The 21,324-nt window shown below is 37.8% G+C and overlaps 1 protein-coding gene across 1 annotated transcript in view; it reads right to left on the reverse strand.

Annotated features, from left to right (window-relative positions):
- Positions 1 to 21,324, reverse strand: part of NCKAP5 (NCK associated protein 5) — a 466,257-nt gene that overhangs the window by 84,822 nt on the left and 360,111 nt on the right. Inside the window, exons 10-11 of the mRNA XM_077830371.1 lie at positions 4,044 to 4,148; positions 765 to 956 (exon numbers count right to left, since the gene is read on the reverse strand). Coding sequence (XP_077686497.1) covers positions 765 to 956; positions 4,044 to 4,148 — 297 coding nt within the window. The remainder of the gene's footprint in view (positions 1 to 764; positions 957 to 4,043; positions 4,149 to 21,324) is intronic.

Consider the following 21,324-nt stretch of genomic DNA (forward strand, 5'->3'; position numbering starts at 1 on the left):
AACATTCTTTCTGAGAAGAAACCTGGAGAAAATCCAAAACTGCCAAGAAGTTGCTGTTCAGAGAAGAAGCTTACCATTCAGTATGCTCAGTTAATACAGAGACAGGGAGAATAGAAAACAATTAAAAACAATATGAGCTCAACTTGCTTAACCCTTTGGCACTGGTGGTGGTGATGCTCCCAGTGTTGTGTGCTAATTCATCATGCATTAGGACTTTGCATTGAGGGAATTCAACAATTAGTGTCATGGGGCTAAACTTCCCTATATGATTCAAGCTGAAATCTCTCCAACTCTTCTATTTAAGGCCATTAGATTGCATGAGACCTCCTTTCCGATGTATTTTTTTCCTATGCATTGCAGAAGCAAACACTTTCAGTTCATAAGCCTCCTGCCTCCTAAACCATAACAACATTTTTTTTTAAATCTGCTAACTCTACCAAATTTTACCCTTGATTAAACCAAGGCAACCCAAATGAAGCCAGTGTGGTACAGCTTGGCCTCATGTGTAAATGCATAGAGTGGTTTTGCATGTTGCACTCTGTAGGCCCTTGTGCCAGATAGTTTAAAGAGTTAAGGAGGCCTGAAGTTTGTTCGGACCTCTCACATCTGCACATTTGCCCCCACCAAACTCTAGCAAGTTCGATAATCATTTAAAGGGATGGGGGGAGAAGAGGAAGAAAGGCAAATTGTTCAGAAATTTCTGACTGCTCCATCTTGTTTCAGATGAGTTGAGTTAATAAATGAAACAAATCAATTTGCTTTACCCTTTTACTGCACGTCTTTCCATCATTCCAAGTGTAGGAGGAGCCACTGGAATATTCACTGCAAGCACTTGACAGAGAGAGTTCACTGCTACTGCAACTGCTCCGGGGATATAGGCGACTGGGCCCTGTCATATTTATTTGACTCTGGCATTTCAAGGCAGGTATACTGGATTTCACATTCTGCTGGCATTCCTAAGACACAAGAAGAAATGCAACAATCTTATGGGTAAAAACAGATCACTTTCTCTTCTACCTGATTGATTTAGTTAATAGGGCAAAATGCAAGTGTGCCATTTATACTTGCATAATATTCCATTAGGATCTGGTAATATTAATGAATAGATATAAAATAAAAAAAAACAATTTAATGTTTAGCTTTATTAGAACAGAAAAAAATCTCAATCCCTCCAATTATTTTTATTTACTTACTATGGCTTCAGCATTCTGCTGGTCTTTCTGCAAGAGTATTTTGAATCTGTGTGAATTATGCTGTAGATATTACCAGCATGCTCCAGTAAGATATCACAAACTAAGTTATAAGAGTACAAGTACATCTTGACAACTGCATTATAGCCCCACAATGTAACAGATGAGGCTCCACCAACTGGACAAGGTAAATTAATTTAGTGTCCCAAACAGAATGTCCATTGAGAATGGAATCTCTCCATTACAGTCTAATTCTGGTTTCCTATCTAGTCCAAACCTTTGTCTAAGAAACTCTCGGATGCAGGACAATCCATCTTTGTGTCACTCTCAGACAGCTGAAGCCTCTTACTTATGCAATTTATTGACACTTTATGGCTGCCTTTAGTACTTGGGTAGTTATCGCCCCTCTCCAAATGCAATTTCAGCTGACTGTGACTAAATGCCAGCTTTGAGGAAGAGAGTAATGAAGAGCAGATAGCACGTTAGGTAAAATATTAAACCTTTGTAGGAGTATCTAGGATGTGTGTAATTTATATTCAAACTAGTTCTCTTGTGCCTAACAATGCTAGACTTTCTTTAACATTAAGTGCCTGCACTGTTATGCTGTTATGATGATATCCTTGTCTGCCATAAAGAATCAGAAACTTTTTTAATTACCAGGAATACCGAAGAGCAACATGACTACATTTTTCTGAAAGGTGGCTTAGAATTTCATTAAAACTAGAAAATAACCTCACAACCAAGCCTTAAGCAATATTTATTGATTTCCATTCTTGTTTATAGCCTGATGTAGTTTTGCTTAGATGGGTGTTTTCACATTTATATCCCAATAGGATACAAACAAATCTAAGGTTATATAATACATGAGCGGCTGGCAAAACTGTCAAATAGATTCAATGGATGTATAAAATGTTTCATGGAAATCTTTGGAAAATACTCAATTTAGAGACCATTCTCCATATACTCTGTTCCATGCTGGGTTGCTTTTTGTGTGTGTGATTTCCCCCCATTTATTACTACAAAGGCTGTTTGGCTGAGAACAGGATTTTTATTGCTGAGGAGTTCCTCAGCGACTGCTGCTCATTCCTCAAGTGACATCATAATACTCTGTCTGTAACAAACCTAATTACAGGGCAAATCATCGCTCCCTGTCATGGACAAAACCCCATGATCAGAAAAATCAGTCAGCAGTAGCAACAGAGAGTTTCACCTCATGTCCTCCTAAGCAGTGAAAGGGGTGTAGAAGAACTGGTCTCCAAACCCTCTGGAGTGCCAGGTAATACACAGAGCACAGGCTTCAGCATTTCTGCAATAGTGTCCCTTGGCTTTCACCACTGGCATCATTCACTCCCTCTGCTGTCACTAGTTCCCCCTGCTATGCCTGCGTCCTCCCCTGCAGGTAGAAGGCATGGAGGCCAACAGTAGCATTGACTTCTGCTTATTATGGTATTTCAGCTGTGGTGCTAGATAAACATACAATGTTCGGTGACTGCACTCTGGGTTCCACCCCATATAACAGGCCAGACATGTCCAAAGTGCCTAGTGCCTGCCTGGAAGGACTGCTGTAGATTCTGGGGAAGGGGAGCACATAGCATGGTGCAGAGCCCTCACTCCCCTCCCCCCACCTTCTGCTGCTTTGGGAGCCTTCCCATCCCATCCCCTTTTCCCCGTTGTGCCTTAAGGAGGAGAGGGACATCAGGTCCTATGATTTCAGAATAAGAAGCAAATGGACATCTAAGCAAAAAGTATTTTCATGTAAATACTATTAATATTTACAGCAAGTAAGAAAACATGGAAAATATAGTGTGCATCCCGAGAATTCTCTCTGAACAGAACGTTCAACTTCCTCAATTTTAAAAGGAGGCTGGGTTTTTCTTCTAGGAGTTGTCTAATTTTTTTTTTAATTCTGTTTAAAAAACCTTTAAAGATTATATTTATGACGCATTAATTATATATAGTTAACTTGCACACTGGTTAATTAATTTGAATTGCATAATCTGAGTTTTTTCCCCTAATCATGACTTCTAAACCATCACCTTTAATGAAATTAGAGTACAAAAGCTGTCTGTATGAGTATAATTTAAACATGTAATTGTTGTTAGGAAGAAAAGACAACTGACTGAATCAAACAATTGCAGAGAGAAAACTGCATACTTAGAAAAATCTAACCTGAAAGCTAAATTACAGATTGTATAGAGGGTCATTAACATCTTTTTGAACCTTTGAAACAATGGCTTTCCACTAAAATATGTATTATTATAAAGCGGATTACATTTCTGATGACACTTTTATATTTTAAGATGAAAGACATAGAAAGGCTCAGTTTTCTGTTCTCATCTGCTTTATTTCTCTCTATCTTCATGTGACTTTTGTTTTTAAAGCTTCTTTTCTCTCCGTCAATGAAACATGAAAGCCCTACTGGTTACAGTTTTGCCAAATAAGCACAAAGCTAACCCCCAACTTTAATTAAAAAAAAACCAAAAACTGCAGAGACCATGAATTTTTAAAAGTTCATACATAATATATCATAAAAGTAGGAAGAATAACATGGTACATGGGCTTTAATAAAAAGCTCCTTTAATAAAAAGCTCCTTGACCATTTCTCAGAGATTTTGAGACGTAATCAATACCCAAAAAGGTATATTGGGGACATTGTCAAGATTTATGCTTTTTTTGAACAGAGTGACACTTTCTGTGTACTATATCAACCAGAGACATGATATTGAATTTCAGAGACCAGAAGAAAGGAAAGTATTGTTATCTGTCTCAACAATTGCTCACCCATGACATCGCACTTCACAGACAAAAATGAGCGCTCCAAATGAGGCACTTAAAGACCGCACAAAGACTCACATGAATCTGAACACCAGTAGTTCGTGACTGTATCAAACTTCTGTTCCTTTCTACATCTGAAAGCAAATCCCCAGACGAGAGATCTAAGATGCGTGAATGCAGTTTCTGGCAGAAGAGAATGACCAAAGCATAAACATTTGACAAATATACAACAGATCAGCATTTTAAAAATTCCAAACCGTGCAGTTAAATTTCAAAGGAGAATAAAACCCTGTGGTAAAAGAGCACTTGTCCTAATTTGAAAGTTTTCCATTTTACTGCTTACTGAGTACAGGACTTGATGCACGAAAATTTTTCATCCAAAGAAAACTGAACTTTTTCTCCCTGCGACTGTTTCACAACTTATCATGATTTCACATGTAATAATGACAAAGTAATATGACCCCAATCATATTTATCCATAGAGTTTGGCAAGTTTGCATTAAAGAAGTATAAAAATGAATGATGAAATTAACATTTATAAAGCAATCAACACATTAACCTTGTTTTATTTAGCAGTTGCTACAGCTTGAGTGAATGATTATAAAAGTGACCCTATTTCTAAACGGCATTGATCTTGTGAAGCCCTGCCTTGCACACATTTTAACTCAAAGTCATTAATGTCATCTGTTAGGAACAATTAATATGAATAGAAAATAATTGCACCAGGGAGCAAGGGACTCAGAGGATTTTGTGCATTAATATTCACATGCTGTTCAATTACACACTCAGTCCTTTATTTCAGTTTTGCTTGGAAGGCCTGCTAACCTGATGCCATTTCCCCCATATTAATCTGTACACTAATTACCAAGGCTTTCTGTATAGAATAAGTCTGACCTGTTTTAATTTCAAACGTATGATTTATTTGAATGCTGTTTCTTGACCAATGACTTCAAAAGAAAAAAATAGCTATATCTGCTCTCCAGCTGGTCATGTGAGCTAAGCTTTTTGATTACAGATATTTGGGATCTGATCCGCAGTCCACTGAAATATATGAAAAGGTTCCTGTTGACTTCAATGAGCTTTGGGTCAGGCCCTCTGATAAGATCCTGCCACCCTCCCTGCAACCACAGAAGAATCAAGACACTGGAACTGCTCAGTTCATGTTGTGCATGGCTGTGGGTGTCAGAAAGGGGTGAAGGGGAAGGAGAGGCTGCAGCAAACCTGCCAAGAAAACTTGGAACCCTGGGTTACACTGTGCAGGACACTCCCTATAGGAATGTGGAGACGATGCAGTGGGGCAAGGCAGTGGGCCCGGAAACTGTTTATCCATTTGTCCACAAATATTAGTGTGAGGGGGAAGCAATAGCTTGCAACCGCTAATCTTACCGCAGGCTTCTGCAAGCTGGGACTGAGGCTTCAGCTCAGCACTACATGCAGTGAGTGCTCAGCCTGCTTATCAGGCACTCACCTCTACAGTGTCTTCCTCTGGAGAATGAATCATCCAGAAATAGACGTCTCTTCTTCCAGCCTTTGCTGGTCACATCCAGAATTGCAGACTGACTTCTATTGCAGGCAATTTAGTACTTTTAACCACTAATTATTAATTGGGGAATAATTTTGCAGGAGTTACATATTCATCTAGTTTTCATTCAGTGTTTTGTTTTAACCTGTGCTATCCTGTTTCAATAAGACCAAGGGAAACTGTTTGAATGATGAATGCTCTGTATAATCATATTTCCTATAACACAATGTTGAATAGATGCCACAAACATTTTGCATTCAGTATAGTTTTCATTATAAATATTTACTACACTGAGTGTACATGTCTTTTAACACAGTGTCAGTTATATCTATTCTCCAGTTATTGAATGTGAACCATTTAAAATATTGTTATTGTAATTGCAGGCTGATGTTTGCCCAAAATTTAAATACTGCCTAATTACACCTTTCCAAGCTCACAGGTTTACAATGAACTCAAAGTTAGCCTTTAACTGAAAGTCTTCCAACTGTATAGTTGAGCCACCAGAAAATTCAAATTGATTCAGACACAGGAATCTTTGATGCGATGCAAAGGTGTTGTTAGGAAGGGCCCTTTGAAAAGGACTGTCTTTCCTCTAAAAAGACCAACTTCCTGCTCTCTCCTTGCAGAGGATTTTTAGTGCAAGTTTCTGTACTTAAGCCATGCATTAGACTGGAAAATTGAAGAAGTGTGAAGGGAATAGACACTAACGTTTATTTCCGAAGAAAACATACTGGAAATATTACTTCAGGAGTTTTACATCTTGAAGACTTGCTTCAGAGTTTGTCAGTCCCTAAAAATGTTTTGAAAATACTATTTTATTGTACAGGAGTTAGCAATATAGATGGCCGTAAATAAAGAAGTGAACAATATAATTTGTTATAACAATAACAGTTACATGAAACTAAGTACACTGCTATATCATCCTTGTGAAACATAATGCCAGCTCACTCAGCATACTGAGTCAGCAAGAAGAAAATAAAATCAGGAAGGAGAAAGAAATAATCTCTCAAATAACAACCTAAAATTAATTAAAAATAGTAAATTGTTAAAAGTTATATATTATTGGGCTCAATACAGGGGTAAATGGGTGACATTTAATGGCCTGTGATATACAGGAGGTCAGACTAGGTGATCTAATGAATCCTTCTGCCTTAAACTCTATGAGCCTATAAATAAAAGTAAATCAGCAAAATATAATAAGAATAATAGAGAAGAAAGGAAGAAAAGTGGGTTATCAAGATCTATAATACCATTACATATCTGTATCAAATAGACCAATTAAGTAATCATCATACTGGAAACGTTCACCATCATACAAATCACAAAAGGATGTGGGGGTTATAATGGATCATAAATTGAATATGAGTCATCAATGTGATTGAGTAGTGAAAAAGGCCAATATCACACTGGAGGGTACTAACAGGAATGTTGTATGTAAGACACAGTGGGTAACTGTCTCACTCTTCTCAGCTGGAGTATGTTTCCAGTTCAGGGCGCCACACTTTAAGACAGATGAAGAGAAATTGAGAGAGTCAGAGGAGAGCAACAAAAATGATGCAAGGTTTACAAAACCTGACTTGTGAAGAAAGGTTAAAAAACTAGGTATGTTTAGTTTTGAGAAAAGAAGACTGAGGGGGTAACAATCTTCATATATGCTAAGAGCTGTTATAAAGAGGATAGTGATCAATTGTTCTCCATATCCATTGAAGGTAGGACAAGAAGTAATGGGCTTAATCTGCAGCAAGGGAGTTATAGGTTGGATATTAGGAAAGCTTTCCAACTATCAGACTAGTTAAGCACTGGAGTAGGTTTCCAAGGGAGTTGTGGAATCCGTCTCATTGGAGGTTTTGAAAAACCAATTACAAATGCCTGTCAGGGATGGTCTAGTGTACACAGAAAGGAAGCTTGACTAGACGACCTCTTGAGGGCCCTTCCAGTCCTACATTTGTAGGATTCTATGAAATCAGCTGTAACAGATACATATCCAGCAGAATGACCTACATTAACAAAGTTTAAAGAAACAGAACAAAGTTTGGATTAAGATAATTAAGGAAATAGAGCCACACAGCAATGAAACAGTAATTATAAAGTAAAATTGACAGGAAAATAATTTCCCCCCACATTCATTTATTTTCTCTAAGTGATAAAGTCAAAAAATAAAGAAGTATAATGTTGCTTATTAAAAATGTCAATACATTTACAAAATGAAAAAATATTCTACAAAATGTGACATCCCCACCCACTGATGACTTTATCTCACAGAAGCTCCAATGACATGATGTAAACTATACTGTACTGATCACGGATGTTCTCACATGACACACTTGTTTACATCACAGCATCTGTGTAATGATACCTCTGTGCTGAAAATAATTTGGTTTTTAAAATATTGTTGATGCCCTTGGGGTTCAGCAGAGCAAAATAGAGTACAGAAGGAGATTATTCTTCTTGAAGTTTGTGTAATGTGGAGAACTTCCATGCATGAACTTCCCTTGCCTGAATAGAAGAGGCCATCAGGTGTACACATGGCATAATCCTTATTGTCCTTGAACTGCTGTGGATCGAGGCACATGTGCATGAGAATGGAGCAGTCCTGAGCTGGGGAAATACATGTTATCCTCTCACCAGCCCCCATGCAGAACACTCAGGAAAGTTAATACAGCCTAAGCTGTATCATTTTTTCAGAAGTTTTTCTCTTTTTGGTTCCAAAAAGCCTATAGAAATAATACACTGTGAAACAGTTCTATTGCCCCATACCAGATAATGTTATAACCCCCCCAACCCCCCCCCAACCCCCCCCCAATAAACACTATGATTTGGTATCTAGTTTATTTAATAGGAGTTTCTAAAGATAATGTCTCCATTATGGAATTGGATCCTGCTGTCTTCTGGGCATTGAACAGAATGCACAGAAATGTTTTCAGGGAGACAGGGGACATCTTATACCTGTTTCTTGCAAGATTGGTGAGAGTTCTAATTCAAGCTAAATACTACACAACCAATATATTAAGCATGTATTCTTCATATGCTTAATTCTCAGAATGAAGGGGCAAATTATGTGTGTGGAAACACTGAAAATAAAAAAATGTAACATGGATTTCAGCTTTACACAAATTAGAGTTTACAAACACTGGCATATGGTGAAGATTGCCTTCCAAAGAGACCTGCAAAATTGGTCATGTATTGGAAGTGGGCTTTAACTAAAGAGCAAAGAAAGTGCACTGAAAACCTCAAAGATGCTTTAAAGTGTTTTCTTACGAAGTGACGCTATTGGAAATGGTTCTTACTGCAGATCTCACTGTACTTAAATTATAATATTATAAAATGTTGGAACATTTCTGAGAACTGTACTCTTTTTGATCTACAAAAATGTATGAATTTATTATTATGTATAATTGTTAGCTATACTTACTTATTTCAGATCTTGGAAGTTATAAATATAATGGAACATTGAGAATTAAACTCCTGCTTTTCTACTAATTAATTACTGTGCTATAAACAGAACTTTATATCCATTGCAAAATACTGTTTAATCTAACTTTTCAGTACACAAACAACAATATTTATTTATTTTCTATTTTCATAGTTTATAATGGCAATACTGACCTCCATGCATTTCCCCCTAGTTAATCAGGTGGGTTAAGGATTTGCATTCACCTCCTCTCGCTGTTTATGAGTTGCCAGGAAATGCAGTGTCACAGTAATGCTGTTACGTTTGCATATGCCTTTTCACCATTCTTTTCATACTGACTACTGATATTACCTAGTGTCGTTTCAAGGGCAATGCTTGGTCCAAATTTTCAAAGTTCTTTTCCTCCCAATTCCCTAACAACTTCCTTATTATTTATCCTGACAATCTACCCTTACCTCCAACATATGCCATACCTCTTAATGATTTGGATCTGTAAAGGGTCCAGCTTTGTAGAGGCCCTTTTCCAGATGCCAGAGTGTCCACTGTCCTCTTTACCACTTTTCAGAGATCTCTCTACAAGAGTTGAAGCTCCCCAAAGAGTATTAATGGCACATGCATGTCTATTTCATAAGATGCCTCATCTGCTTTTGCTCCAAAGTGGAGACTGAAGTAATGCGACTTTCCACAGAAGTAGTTCCAATTTCTGGGGAATAAAATTTGGTCCTATCTTGTAGGCTGCACAGAAAAGGTCTAAAGCTATATCTCCCTAGTTTCTGTGTAACGAGACCATCAGTAGAGGATGAGGAAATAACAGCATGGCTCTCAGAAGCAGAAAAAGGAGTTCAGTTTAAAAAAAAAGAAAAAGCATTTTCAGGAGACTGAACATGAGGATTGGAAACTAACTTTTCTCCTGATCTTCTCTGTTAGGTGCCTGTAGCATTCTGAGTAAGTGTCCACATTTAGGATAATTTCCAGCCCATATTTACTGGAAATAAACCATGAACCTCTGCATTCTGCATAATTGGAGTTAGATCTTTGCTTTTAAATGTTGGCTGGCTGGGTGGAATATTGTCTACAGACACCCTTCAAATGGCATAGAATACTTTGTAACAAACATTTGGACACACACAGCACTTTGGTCCTGAGGACACACAAGACAGAGCCGGATGCCAACCAGTCAATCTGCAGAAGTCTCCCTGTCCATCCCCATCTTGCACCATCAATTGCCAGGGGAAAAAAGAGGCTGGGGTACTTGTAGATAGAGGCCATGGCCAGAGAAGTGCTGAGCCAAACCCTATCCTGGCCCCCTATTTGGGTGCAGAACAATCATGGGGCTGAAAAAGAATGACAAGCTACTCACCTGAGGCAGCTGACAGAACATATGATAGGTAGTAGATCCACCAGGGGCTCAAGTGGATAACTTCTTCAGCTCACACGTGCATAGCAGGCCCAGGTTTAAGCAAGTACAGTAAAAAATAGAGTAGGAACCTTATGCTATCTTAAAACAATTCTAATATTTGCTTGTGACTGTTTAACAATAACACCTTATAATATTTGTAAGGCTGACTAAACCTTTAGATCATTAAAAGCCATTAATAAACTTTTACTCTGAGTCCCCATTTTTGGACATGCAAACTTTCGTAATCTTGTATGACTCTAAGGCACCATAAAACTGATCATAAAGGGAATGCAAAATGCAAGAAAAAATTGATGAAAATTAGCTCCATAATGTACAATCTTTTGTTCTTTCTGCTGCTCTGAGTATTGTTTCCAACAGGACAAGTAGCTAATGACAATATTTGGTGATACTTCTAAAGGTCTATTATGTGGAATCTGTGTCTTGAAAATGCAATGAATGTCTGTAGCCTTACCTCCCATGATTTAATACTAACATCCACCTTATCAGTGATTCAGGTTTATTACTTTGTTCTTCGCTATAACCTAACTGGTAGATTTAATAAAATTAGCTTGCCTTACAGTTTGTATCTGCAGAGTTGCATCCCTATTTTCCCGAAGCTTCAACCTTATAGTTGCTGTTTTGTTTTCTATCCTACAGTAAGTGAATCCCAGGATATGAAATGCCTCATAGTGATATAAGCAAGCAGTTGGGGATTGTTATTTATTGGTCTTACAAATAGCTGTTTGAAATGTAAGGAACAAAATTACAAGCTTACAATATTGCTCAGTATTAACAGTGGGGAAAGTTATACACAAAATAAATAGTAAAGGATTAACTCTAAAACATAGTTCAGTAAGCCAAATAATTTCTTAGTATAAAAAAGAGCTTCTAGCTATTACAGAGAATTCATTCAGTCAAGTGGATTTTATTTTGATTTTCTATTAATCTAGCAAAAGTAGTTCCCTGGTCAAGTTTTAATTTGTTTATTTCTGATTTTTTCCCCCTCCTGTCAGGATAAAGCTGTTAAAAGCTAAGTCAGGAGATACAAAAGATGCCAGACTTTAAATTCAAACCCAGCCTTAATAGTGGCTTGTCAGCTTTTCTGGCAAATCCTACAGGCGAGTTTACTGAGACTTAACTGACAACATTCAAGACAAAGTACAAGGATGTGATATTACAAACGTTTGTATGGAAGATTAGGGAGTTACAGCTACATCAGAAAATCTTGTTAACAAAGCAAATCCACCACAAAATATAAAACAATAGTTTTGTGTCTGCTTCAGATTCTACAGGCTTGTTACACTTTGTTGTAATCAAGCCTTTCAAAGATAGGCAGAAGCAGTGAATTAGATTCCAAAAGTACTGAGAAAGTTGAAAGCAAAAATTCCTAAATGTCCTAGAGTGTAAATTGTGAGGTATTAAGCACATATTTGATGCATAAACATAAATAGCATAATCTCTCTGTATTCTTCAGTTACTATAAGCCTAAAATTATTTCTCTTTCAAATCCTCCTAGTTTTATTAATTTTTATAAACTGCTTTAAATAAAAGCTACACTGACAGATTTAATGTAATCCTCTCTGATCCTTGCTTTCATTTTATAACTATATCAGTGTTTTCAAGTCTTGAGAACTCCAAAATATTAGTTCTTATTTTAATAGCATTAAGTTAGGAGTGTGTAAATACTGCAGCAACGATAAAATCAACTAATTTGTTTTTTTGGGAAAAATATGTATAAAGTTCCCTATGGTTTATAATTATTGTAGAGTCAACATTTTACACCAATAACCTGGTAATCAGCTAGCCAGAAGGTAAATGATTAACGCAATTAATTATTTCATTGAGCTCACTGAAGACTCCTTGCGTATTTCATGACACCATCTTTCCTGCAAAATGCATTCTGAGGTGTTCAACCCTCCTATTAAATATCAATCTTCACTTTCTGTGCTCATTTGTTTCACATAAAAAGCAGTAAATACTTTTCATAAATACTTTTCTATTGATCTAAAATGAATGAAGTAAATTTTCCTCCCACTTTACTATGGGATGGCCAAAATCACACAGATACAGCAAGTTATGTGTATATGAAAAATTGTAACATAGAATTCTGCAAGTTATGACACCTTATCTTTTTTATTAGTCAGTTTCAAAGACTTTTCATTTACATTTCAGCGTGGTCAGAATCACTCCAGAATACCATTTTATACTTCTAACTTTTATGACAAGGAAAATCTATACCATTTATCTTTTATGACCTGCCTCACAGAAGATATTTGTACTTTAACACAAAAAGGCAGGCCTGCCTTTTATTCTGTCAGGGTGCCCAAGTGCAGTACTTTAACATATGAATGTGAACAGCTATGCTATTGCTTAGGTTCCATCTATAAAATATGCACTGTATAATATAGAAGTTATTTGATTACATACTATTAATTAATTTCATCATGTGATTAGGTAGCTTATATCAGGATAGCCAGTAATATATCATTTATAGTATAATGTAGTGTTGGCCTCTGTCTTTGTGATTCTTATTGTTTTAAACTTCTTTTCACATTCACTTCCTGACTCTGTCACTAGAACCAAAAATCATCTAAAGGAATTAGGCAGACCTCAATACGATCTTGTTATTGACATTTATGTTGATCGATGTTGGCTCTTACAGAATTGGAATCTGCAGATCAATTCTCTTATTAGATTCTTTCTCACTGCTGCCATGATCATTTTATCACACAAGCTGCTGCTATCAAATGCTGTTTTATCACTTTATAATGGGATAAGCTAAAGCTTTCCTCCAGCCTAGAGTTAGAAATGAAAACTGTCTTGAATCTCAAGATCACTTATTCAAGTGTTCAGAAATATCCTAATCATTGTGTATATTTTAAAAGTTAATTTAAACTAAATTCACATGACCCCCACAAAATTATTTCCCATGCTAAAATTCCAACTTATTTCCAGGGGGAAAAAGGTTAAATAATAAGGGCTTAGAGACTGGCACAAATCTCCCCACCTCCTCTTCTGTATTTTGAGACAAGGCAGTAAGTGAGCCTAGGAATGAAGGAATTTTCAGGAGAGATATCAGGAACAAAAACTCTGATGTCTGGAATGAAAAGAAGCACATAATTCTCTTTCTCTCTCTCACACACAAACAGAGCACAGGACAAAATGTATATACAAGGATCGTTGCAGTTTTACGTCTTTAAAATTTGTAAGGATAATTATACAAAATGCACATGTGGCTCTGCAGGAATGGCATTCCAGCTCCTGTTAAGAGAGGAGTTCCTCACATTAATTTAAATCTCTGATAAAATAAATTAGCTTTTTTATTGTAAGGTTAAACTATGAGACTATGATTGTTATGTATTACTTCAATCCAGGCCTTAATGGTATTTTAGCCCTGTGGTGGGCAAACAGAAACTATTTCAAGCCTTTCAAAGGCTACTAAAACATGTGCAGATGTCTGGAAAATTAATACTATTATCTAACTCTAACCTTTTGCCTGTAGGAGGAAAAGGAGAGACAAGGCTCATGGAAGATATTTTAGATCAATACATGGCAACAGAGGAAGGTAAGCACTGCTTTGCTAGGAAGTTCAGAGGCAACAAGCTGATGTCCCAAATAAGCATTATATTACATATTTTCAATAGATTCCTTCTTGCATAATTTTAGCTGAAATAATTCATTTATTCTATAAAAAACCAGAAGAGATAAGCATCATTTTCTATAATCTTCTTTCACTGCAATTTCTCAAAGTCCAGCATGTTAGACACTGAAAAGATTCATTTATTTACATGACAAGAACATGAATTTGTCAGCGTTAATGTTGAACAAGCTATCTTTTCCAGACCCCTAATCATTTTTGTTGCCCTTCGCTGGACTCTCTTCAATTTATCCACATCCTTCTTGTAGTGTGGGGCCCAAAACTGGACACAGTACTCCAGATGAGGACTCACCAATGTCGAATAGAGGGGGACGATCACGTCCCTCGATCTGCTCACTATGCCCCTACTTATACATCCCAAAATGCCATTGGCCTTCTTGGCAAGAAGGGCACACTGCTGGCTCATATCCAGCTTCTCGTCCACTGTCACCCCTAGGTCCTTTTCCACAGAACTGCTGCCTAGCCATTCGGTCCCTAGTCTGTAGCTGTGCATTGGGTTCTTCCATCCTAAGTGCAGGACCCTGCACTTATCCTTATTGAACCTCATCAGATTTCTTTTGGCCCTGTCCTCCAATTTGTCTAGGTCCCTCTGTATCCTATCCCTGCCCTCCAGCGTATCTACCACTCCTCCCAGTTTAGTATCATCCGCAAATTTGCTGAGAGTGCAGTCCACACCATCCTCTAGATCATTTATGAAGATATTGAACAAAACTGGCCCCAGGACCGACCCCTGGGGCACTCCACTTGACACCAGCTGCCAACTAGACATGGAGCCATTGATCACTACCCGTTGAGCCCGACAATCTAGCCAACTTTCTACCCACCTTATAGTGCATTTATCCAGCCCATACTTCCTTAACTTATGTAAGCAGTCCATGTAAGCAGACAAAAACAATCATCTATGTTTTGTAAAGAAAAAAGGAAAATATTCCTTAAGTCCATGTAAGCAGACAAAAACAATCATCTATGTTTTGTAAAGAAAAAAGGAAAATATTCAAACAAGATATATTTATTTTCTGCTCTGCTTTTCTCACTAAAAAACACTCTCCACTCCCTCCCTGAGAAACTCAGCACCCTCAAGTCATTTGTCCAGGTTCTCATTTATGGATGACTAGGTCATTCAATCAGAGAACAGACGGCATACCATAGTTGGCCAATCACACAGACTGAACACAAACCCCCATATATCAAATACTCAAGGGACCATTGACATGGAAGAGTTCACAAAAAAAAAAAAACCCACAGCACAAAATAGGTTCCTTAAAAACTATTTACAAAACAATTCTGAATTATGAACAGTACAAATCAAAACCTGTTCCCTGACAACTCCTGGAGAGGAAAAGGCACCAAATCAGACAATGAATTGATCATAATAGTGTGACCAGATCTATTGGGAGGATTAACTAAATGGTTTTTCATGGTGATCTGAAGACAAGTGCTAAGCACTGTTATTGAGTCAAACTGTGGTCTTGCAGTAGCATGGCAATCAGCTGCACAGACATGGACCTTGTCATTCCTGAGAACAGCCAGGCCAGGTGTGTAAGGGAAAGCGGAAGACAGTCTCTCTGCCTACGTGGTGGTTTGGACCTGTGCTCACCACCCACAGTGAGGAGCTTTGTGCTGTTCCTGTCTCCCCTGTCTCTTTGTGCTGGGCTTGCAGAAGTCAATGCGATACTAAAGTTGCAGATCTGCCATAGACTTGGCTTGGGAGTAGACAGAAGGACCAGGATTAGTTCCTAAAACTGATATCTTGGCACAGAAAGAGGATAGTGTTACAGGAGTCAGGTGTTTTCCCTTTCTCCCTCACACTGTGCTTCTAGATGACTGATCCCATTTTGGAGCTGTTGTAAGATAACCATCTCCAGGTATGCGGCCTATTCAATTTCACAGTGTTTTGATAGCTGGGGCAGCAGAGAAGCAGTGTCCCTCCACAGCCACCTTAGGGCTTAAGGGAGTCACAAACCTGCCTATGGTTGTGGAGCCTTATGAATCTATTCCGGAATGGGAGGAAAAAGTGCCAGGTTTTGCTTAGGATTCTGTGGCCTTGTACCTCTAGCTAACTCTTCTCTGTAGAGAAAAGCAGGGCCAAGATTTGGTCCACGAAATAATATTATGTTGACTAGATTTTCAGAAAAGATCAGCTCCCATTTTGGGATCAAATAACTGTCCAGAATTCCAAAGGTGCTCAGCATATTGACTGAGGACTTGAAAATCTGGCCCTGAGCTCTTTTGAAAATCTGGTCCTACGTGCTATTATATGGAAGATCAAAATTAAAGGTTATTTCTATTAGTTATTCCCTCATGGGCTGGGAATGACTCGTAATATTGCAGAGGCAACCCTCTGTCCCTTAAGGAAGGCCATATGTCAGATTACTGTCAAGTAACTCCCAAGGACTGGTTTACAGAATAGCATTTAAGGCGTCCTTTAAAAAAACAAGGTTATAATCTTCCTCAGGTTCATGTACAATATCTGAAGTCCATAGACAAATGTACAGTATGCACAAGTCTTATGTACACTGGAGGTGGACATATAAGGAAGAATTTTAGTCAACAGAACATAAGAGGAAACCTGAAAAAAGTATGTATCAGTTTTTAAAACAATAGAATATTAAAGTTTAAAATTCAAACTCTACAAAATGGGTGTAGAATAAAAACAATTCACATCAATGACTTTGTAGTTGAGAAAGACTAAAGAGTGGGCATCTCTTTGAGATTTCTAAAGTACTGTTATTAATTCAAGATGTCATTATCATGATATGCTGGTTTCCATACTTCAAATGCAGTCAGCGAGAGTTTAATTCATAACGTTAAAGATGCCCTTGTATTCCACACAGGACACAGACAAATCACCACTCCTCCCAGTATCCTGAAAAAGGTGAGTGACTAATGAAACATGGCTTGCTCACGTTTAGAGACAAATTAATTTTAATACCATCTAAAAACGCAAAAGAATTAGAGTTAAGTCTAGCAATATGCTGCAAAATGTTTAACAACAAAGGTAACTTTTCACTTCAGCCTGCTTTTATCAAGAAAGAAGACAGATGGTAATTTAAGAGTTAAAGCACTAATGGACTCTTCAGTTTCATTGAGCATCTATGTGCTGATTTTATCTTGCAATACAGTATTTCACATCCTCAGCAAAGTCAATAGAGATTTAGTCAATAGTGTCACAGCCTTTGGATGAGGATCTGAATTTTACCAGTATCAAACCATCATTGCAGAAGATAGGTCATATGGGAAAGAAAGGAGCACATTAGTAAAATTCAATACAAAAAGATTGGGTTGTTTGACTAGCTGTTTCATGACTCATTATGGATCACATTTCACTTTAACTACTACCCCATCTCTTCTTACTACTGTGCAATATATATATAATAGTATACAAAGTATATATACCAATAGTATACCAGACTATATGCCAGGGAAATTATTTGTTTTGTAATAGATGGCAGCACAAAATCTTATAGAATAACCTTGTTTGTTAAAATCACTTAACATAACTTTAGTTGGAGTCATCTGGTGAGAGTCCATGAAGTTTAATTTAAAATCACTTACAAATCACACTGACTTGATAAAAGTTTAAAAATCTTACAATGTAATCAAGTATAACCTTTACAGGCATAGACAGTTTTAGATAATAGAGCCATAGGTTTGATTTTGTTTCACAACCCAAAGTTCTATCACCATGCTATATAAAGTAGTAATGGGAAAAAAGAGATGATAAAATAAGTGAAATTTTCAGGGAGTTTCCCATATTCATTTTAGTGATGCTACAGGTAAATTAATCCTCTATTTTTATTACATCAGCCATTAATTTAATATAAATACATATACACACATATTACATACTATTTTTTGAACAGCAGACCTTTGTCTAAATTTCAGTCTTTTGAGATAACCAAAATAAATACTTCATATTTAGCAACATTAATAATAATGTTTATACTTCCATACCGTTTTAGAATTTCAGTAGATTTCTCTTTTACAATAAAGAACAGAAACCCTCTAAATCTTTGAATCATTTAATCTTATGCATTCTTTTGGAATTTCATTTGGGAGTTATGGAGTGTGAAATATTCACCATGATGAGAAAACAATTATCTAGCACACCTGTTGCTTATGCACATTGTGTTTACGACAGTCCTGCAATGGCTATTATTTTATTCCACTGCATAATTTCAATGAGGGGGCTTTAAAAGTTGATCCGATGACATGAAATTACACTTTTATATGTAACACATGGCTAGTGCTTTGCCCATTGTGATAACACTAGAATGATGTCTGTTTTCCAAGTCAAACTAATTTTCCAGTCTGCACTCCAGTGAGAAAGATTTCTCAGTTTTAATGGGAAATTGAAGGAGTCTTGGCCTAAATATACAAGTTATATAACAAACAGGATAATATACACTGAACACAGAAATGCATCAACTGCAATATATTTACATCTACTGAATCTTTGATACTGTCCCTGTCATAAAATTGATGGTGATAAATCTTTGTATCATCTAGGCTGCATTCATTAAGAAAATTCCCCACACTGTTCATGTGCACTTTATGTAAATTTTTTAAAAAAATAAACAAGTAAATGCCACTGCTTTCTATTTAATTAAAACCTACCCCACCCCACCCTACTCCAAACAAAGAGCTAATTCAGTACCACATCCCCAAAGAGTAAATAAATGGTCTGGAGCTGGTAATAAAAAATACAAACAGAGCTCACAGAATTTTCACACAGTTCAGAGCGTAGAATAAAGGCTACCTATAAACAGCTCTCACTTATACTTTGACAATTTACCCAGGGATTTACATGACAAGCTGACATCTTATATTTATGTTCAGTAAATACAGCAGGTTGAAAAACCAAGGTGCCCCTGAGTCAAGTGGTTGCTTCTCTTTAAGGAAGGTGTGATTATGAGGAACAAAATACAACAGTGGACAACAAAGAAAAGTGTATCTTTTTAATGCTTTTATAAAAAGTTTAAAGTGTAGGGCTCCTCTGAAAAGCAACTGTAAAAATGGTAGCGTAGGCTTCCTTGTTTCTTGCCTTTCACTGATTCCTACATTTAAAGTGTTCAGTTTACAAGTATAATGATATTTTTTCCCAATGATTATCTCTGCATACTCACCTTGATCTACAAAAGCAAAATTGGATTTTTTCCATTGCGCACATCCCCATCAGTAATAAAGGTCCTTACACCCAGGCAACCCCATTGTCTACATGCTATGGCCTCAGTGTATCCTCACTGGCAACAATTTGCCCCCATGGAACTTAGTGAACAATTCTGGTGAGGATGATGACGCCTAAGATGGAACAGAACCTACAGCTCACTCAGTCTCAGCCGTATGTATTTTTATTTTTGTCACTAAGAGCCTGGCGTAAGTGTTCTCTTGATCCACACTTCCCCTGAGTAACATCCATCTTCATTCATCAGGACGATGCCCACATATATCTTTCAACTGTTATAATAGATTGTATTCCTATTTCAAAATAATTTATAAATATTACACTAAAGACCATTTATATTTTGCCTCAAAACCATTTACTCAATTTACTGTTGGTAGTCTTTCCCTGGCAATTTATTGTCAGTTGAGCAGAGGACAAATCTTGCTTTCAGAGGTTGGATGTGAAAAGTGCCTCCATAAAATATCACAGAACCTCATGTTTGTATAGACATGGAAAAGCCTTTTAATGCTTTTATTTGGCAGTCCTAAAGGCTAATAATCTGTGTTATAAGGACTTGAGAAGTGCTGGCTGCTGAGGGTTATTTTCACTTAAAAGATTTATCATGTTCACCAGGATTATATGCTTGGTGAGCTTTGTTCATTTTGAGGGGGTTGGAGGGGGAGATCAGAAAGACTCCAGATGCTGAACTAGGAGAAGCCAGACATGACAAGTAGGAGATCATAGAAACACATTAGAGATGGAACTGATCTATTAGGTCAGTTAGTCCATCATACTGCTGATGAAAGATTGTTCACCATTGTGCTATATCCAGTTTAGTTTTCAATGTCCCAAATGATGACGCTTCCATCTCTTCCCAGGGGAAACTATTTCACAGTGTAACACAACTCATTATCAGGAAGGTTTTCCTAATACTGAGCATATGCCTATATCAATGTGAATATGACTCTGATCCAGCAGGGCACTTAATTTTAGGTACTCAAGTACTTAATTTTAAGTACTCAAGTACTTAATTTTAAGCCTATGAGGAAGATTCACTGGGTTCAAATGCCCAGAAGTGTGACTAGTAACAGTCAACAGTGAGTGGGCAGGATACTGCTGCTGGAGAAGTTGGTCATTGACTCTCTAATCTGTTCCTTTTTATCTGAGAGATCTCTCAGGATTGAATTGGTCAGTTGTTCATCTGATTAGTGGGCTGTATTGCAAGGAGGATGAAAGTTTCAAGGCAGGAGACCATCAAGCTGGAGCAGAGGGAAACAATCCTATAGTTGGGACCCACCTTCCAGATGAAGTCATGATATCCTCTTGCTTTGAGGATATCCCTCCAGCCATGGGGACTCCAGTTATTATGAAGGGATGGGCAATAGTAGTAGGGGATTTGATTATTAGAAACATAGACAGCTGGATATGTGAGAACTGTGAGACTGGCATGGAGAACTGACTGCCAGGAGCGAAGGTAGCAGATCTCACAAGAGATCTAGACCAGTGGTTCTCAAAGCCGGTCCGCTGCTTGTTCAGGGAAAGCCCCTGGCAGGCCAGACCGGTTTGTTTACCTGCCATGTCTGCAGGTTCAGCCAATCGCGGCTCCCACTGGCTGCGGTTTGCTGCTCCAGGCCAATGGAGGCTGTGGGAAGGGCAGCCAGCACGTCCCTTCGCCCGTGCCGCTTCCCGCAGCCCCCGCTGGCCGGGAGCGGCGAACCGCAGCCAGTGGGAGCCGCAATTGGCCGAACCTGCGGATGCAGCAGGTAAACAAACCAGTCTGGCCCACCAGGGGCTTTCCCTGAACAAGCAGCGAACCGGCTTTGAGAACCACTGATCTAGACAGCTTTATAGGCAGTGATGGGGAGGAAATGGTACTAGGTAAGAGATTAAAGTCCAGAACCTCCATGGTAGCATTCTTTGAAATCCTTCCTGTTCCATGTGCAGGGACACCAAGACAGAAAGCACTTCAAGGTCTAAATGTAAGGATGAGGGCATGGTATAGGGAGGAAGGATTTAGGTTTATAAGGAACTGAGGAACTTTTGGGGGAAGCAGTGGCCTATACAGGAGGGATGGGGTTCAACTATTCAAAATGGAACCACCAGACTGCTTGCACATAAAATAAAAAAGATTACTGAGGATTAGAGATTATGGGAGCTGGGGGAAAATTGACAGGTGAGGAGGACCACCTGCTTTGGGCACAGAC

The sequence above is a fragment of the Eretmochelys imbricata genome, chromosome 11 (assembly GCF_965152235.1).
Source record: "Eretmochelys imbricata isolate rEreImb1 chromosome 11, rEreImb1.hap1, whole genome shotgun sequence".
NCBI lineage: Eukaryota > Metazoa > Chordata > Testudines > Cheloniidae > Eretmochelys > Eretmochelys imbricata.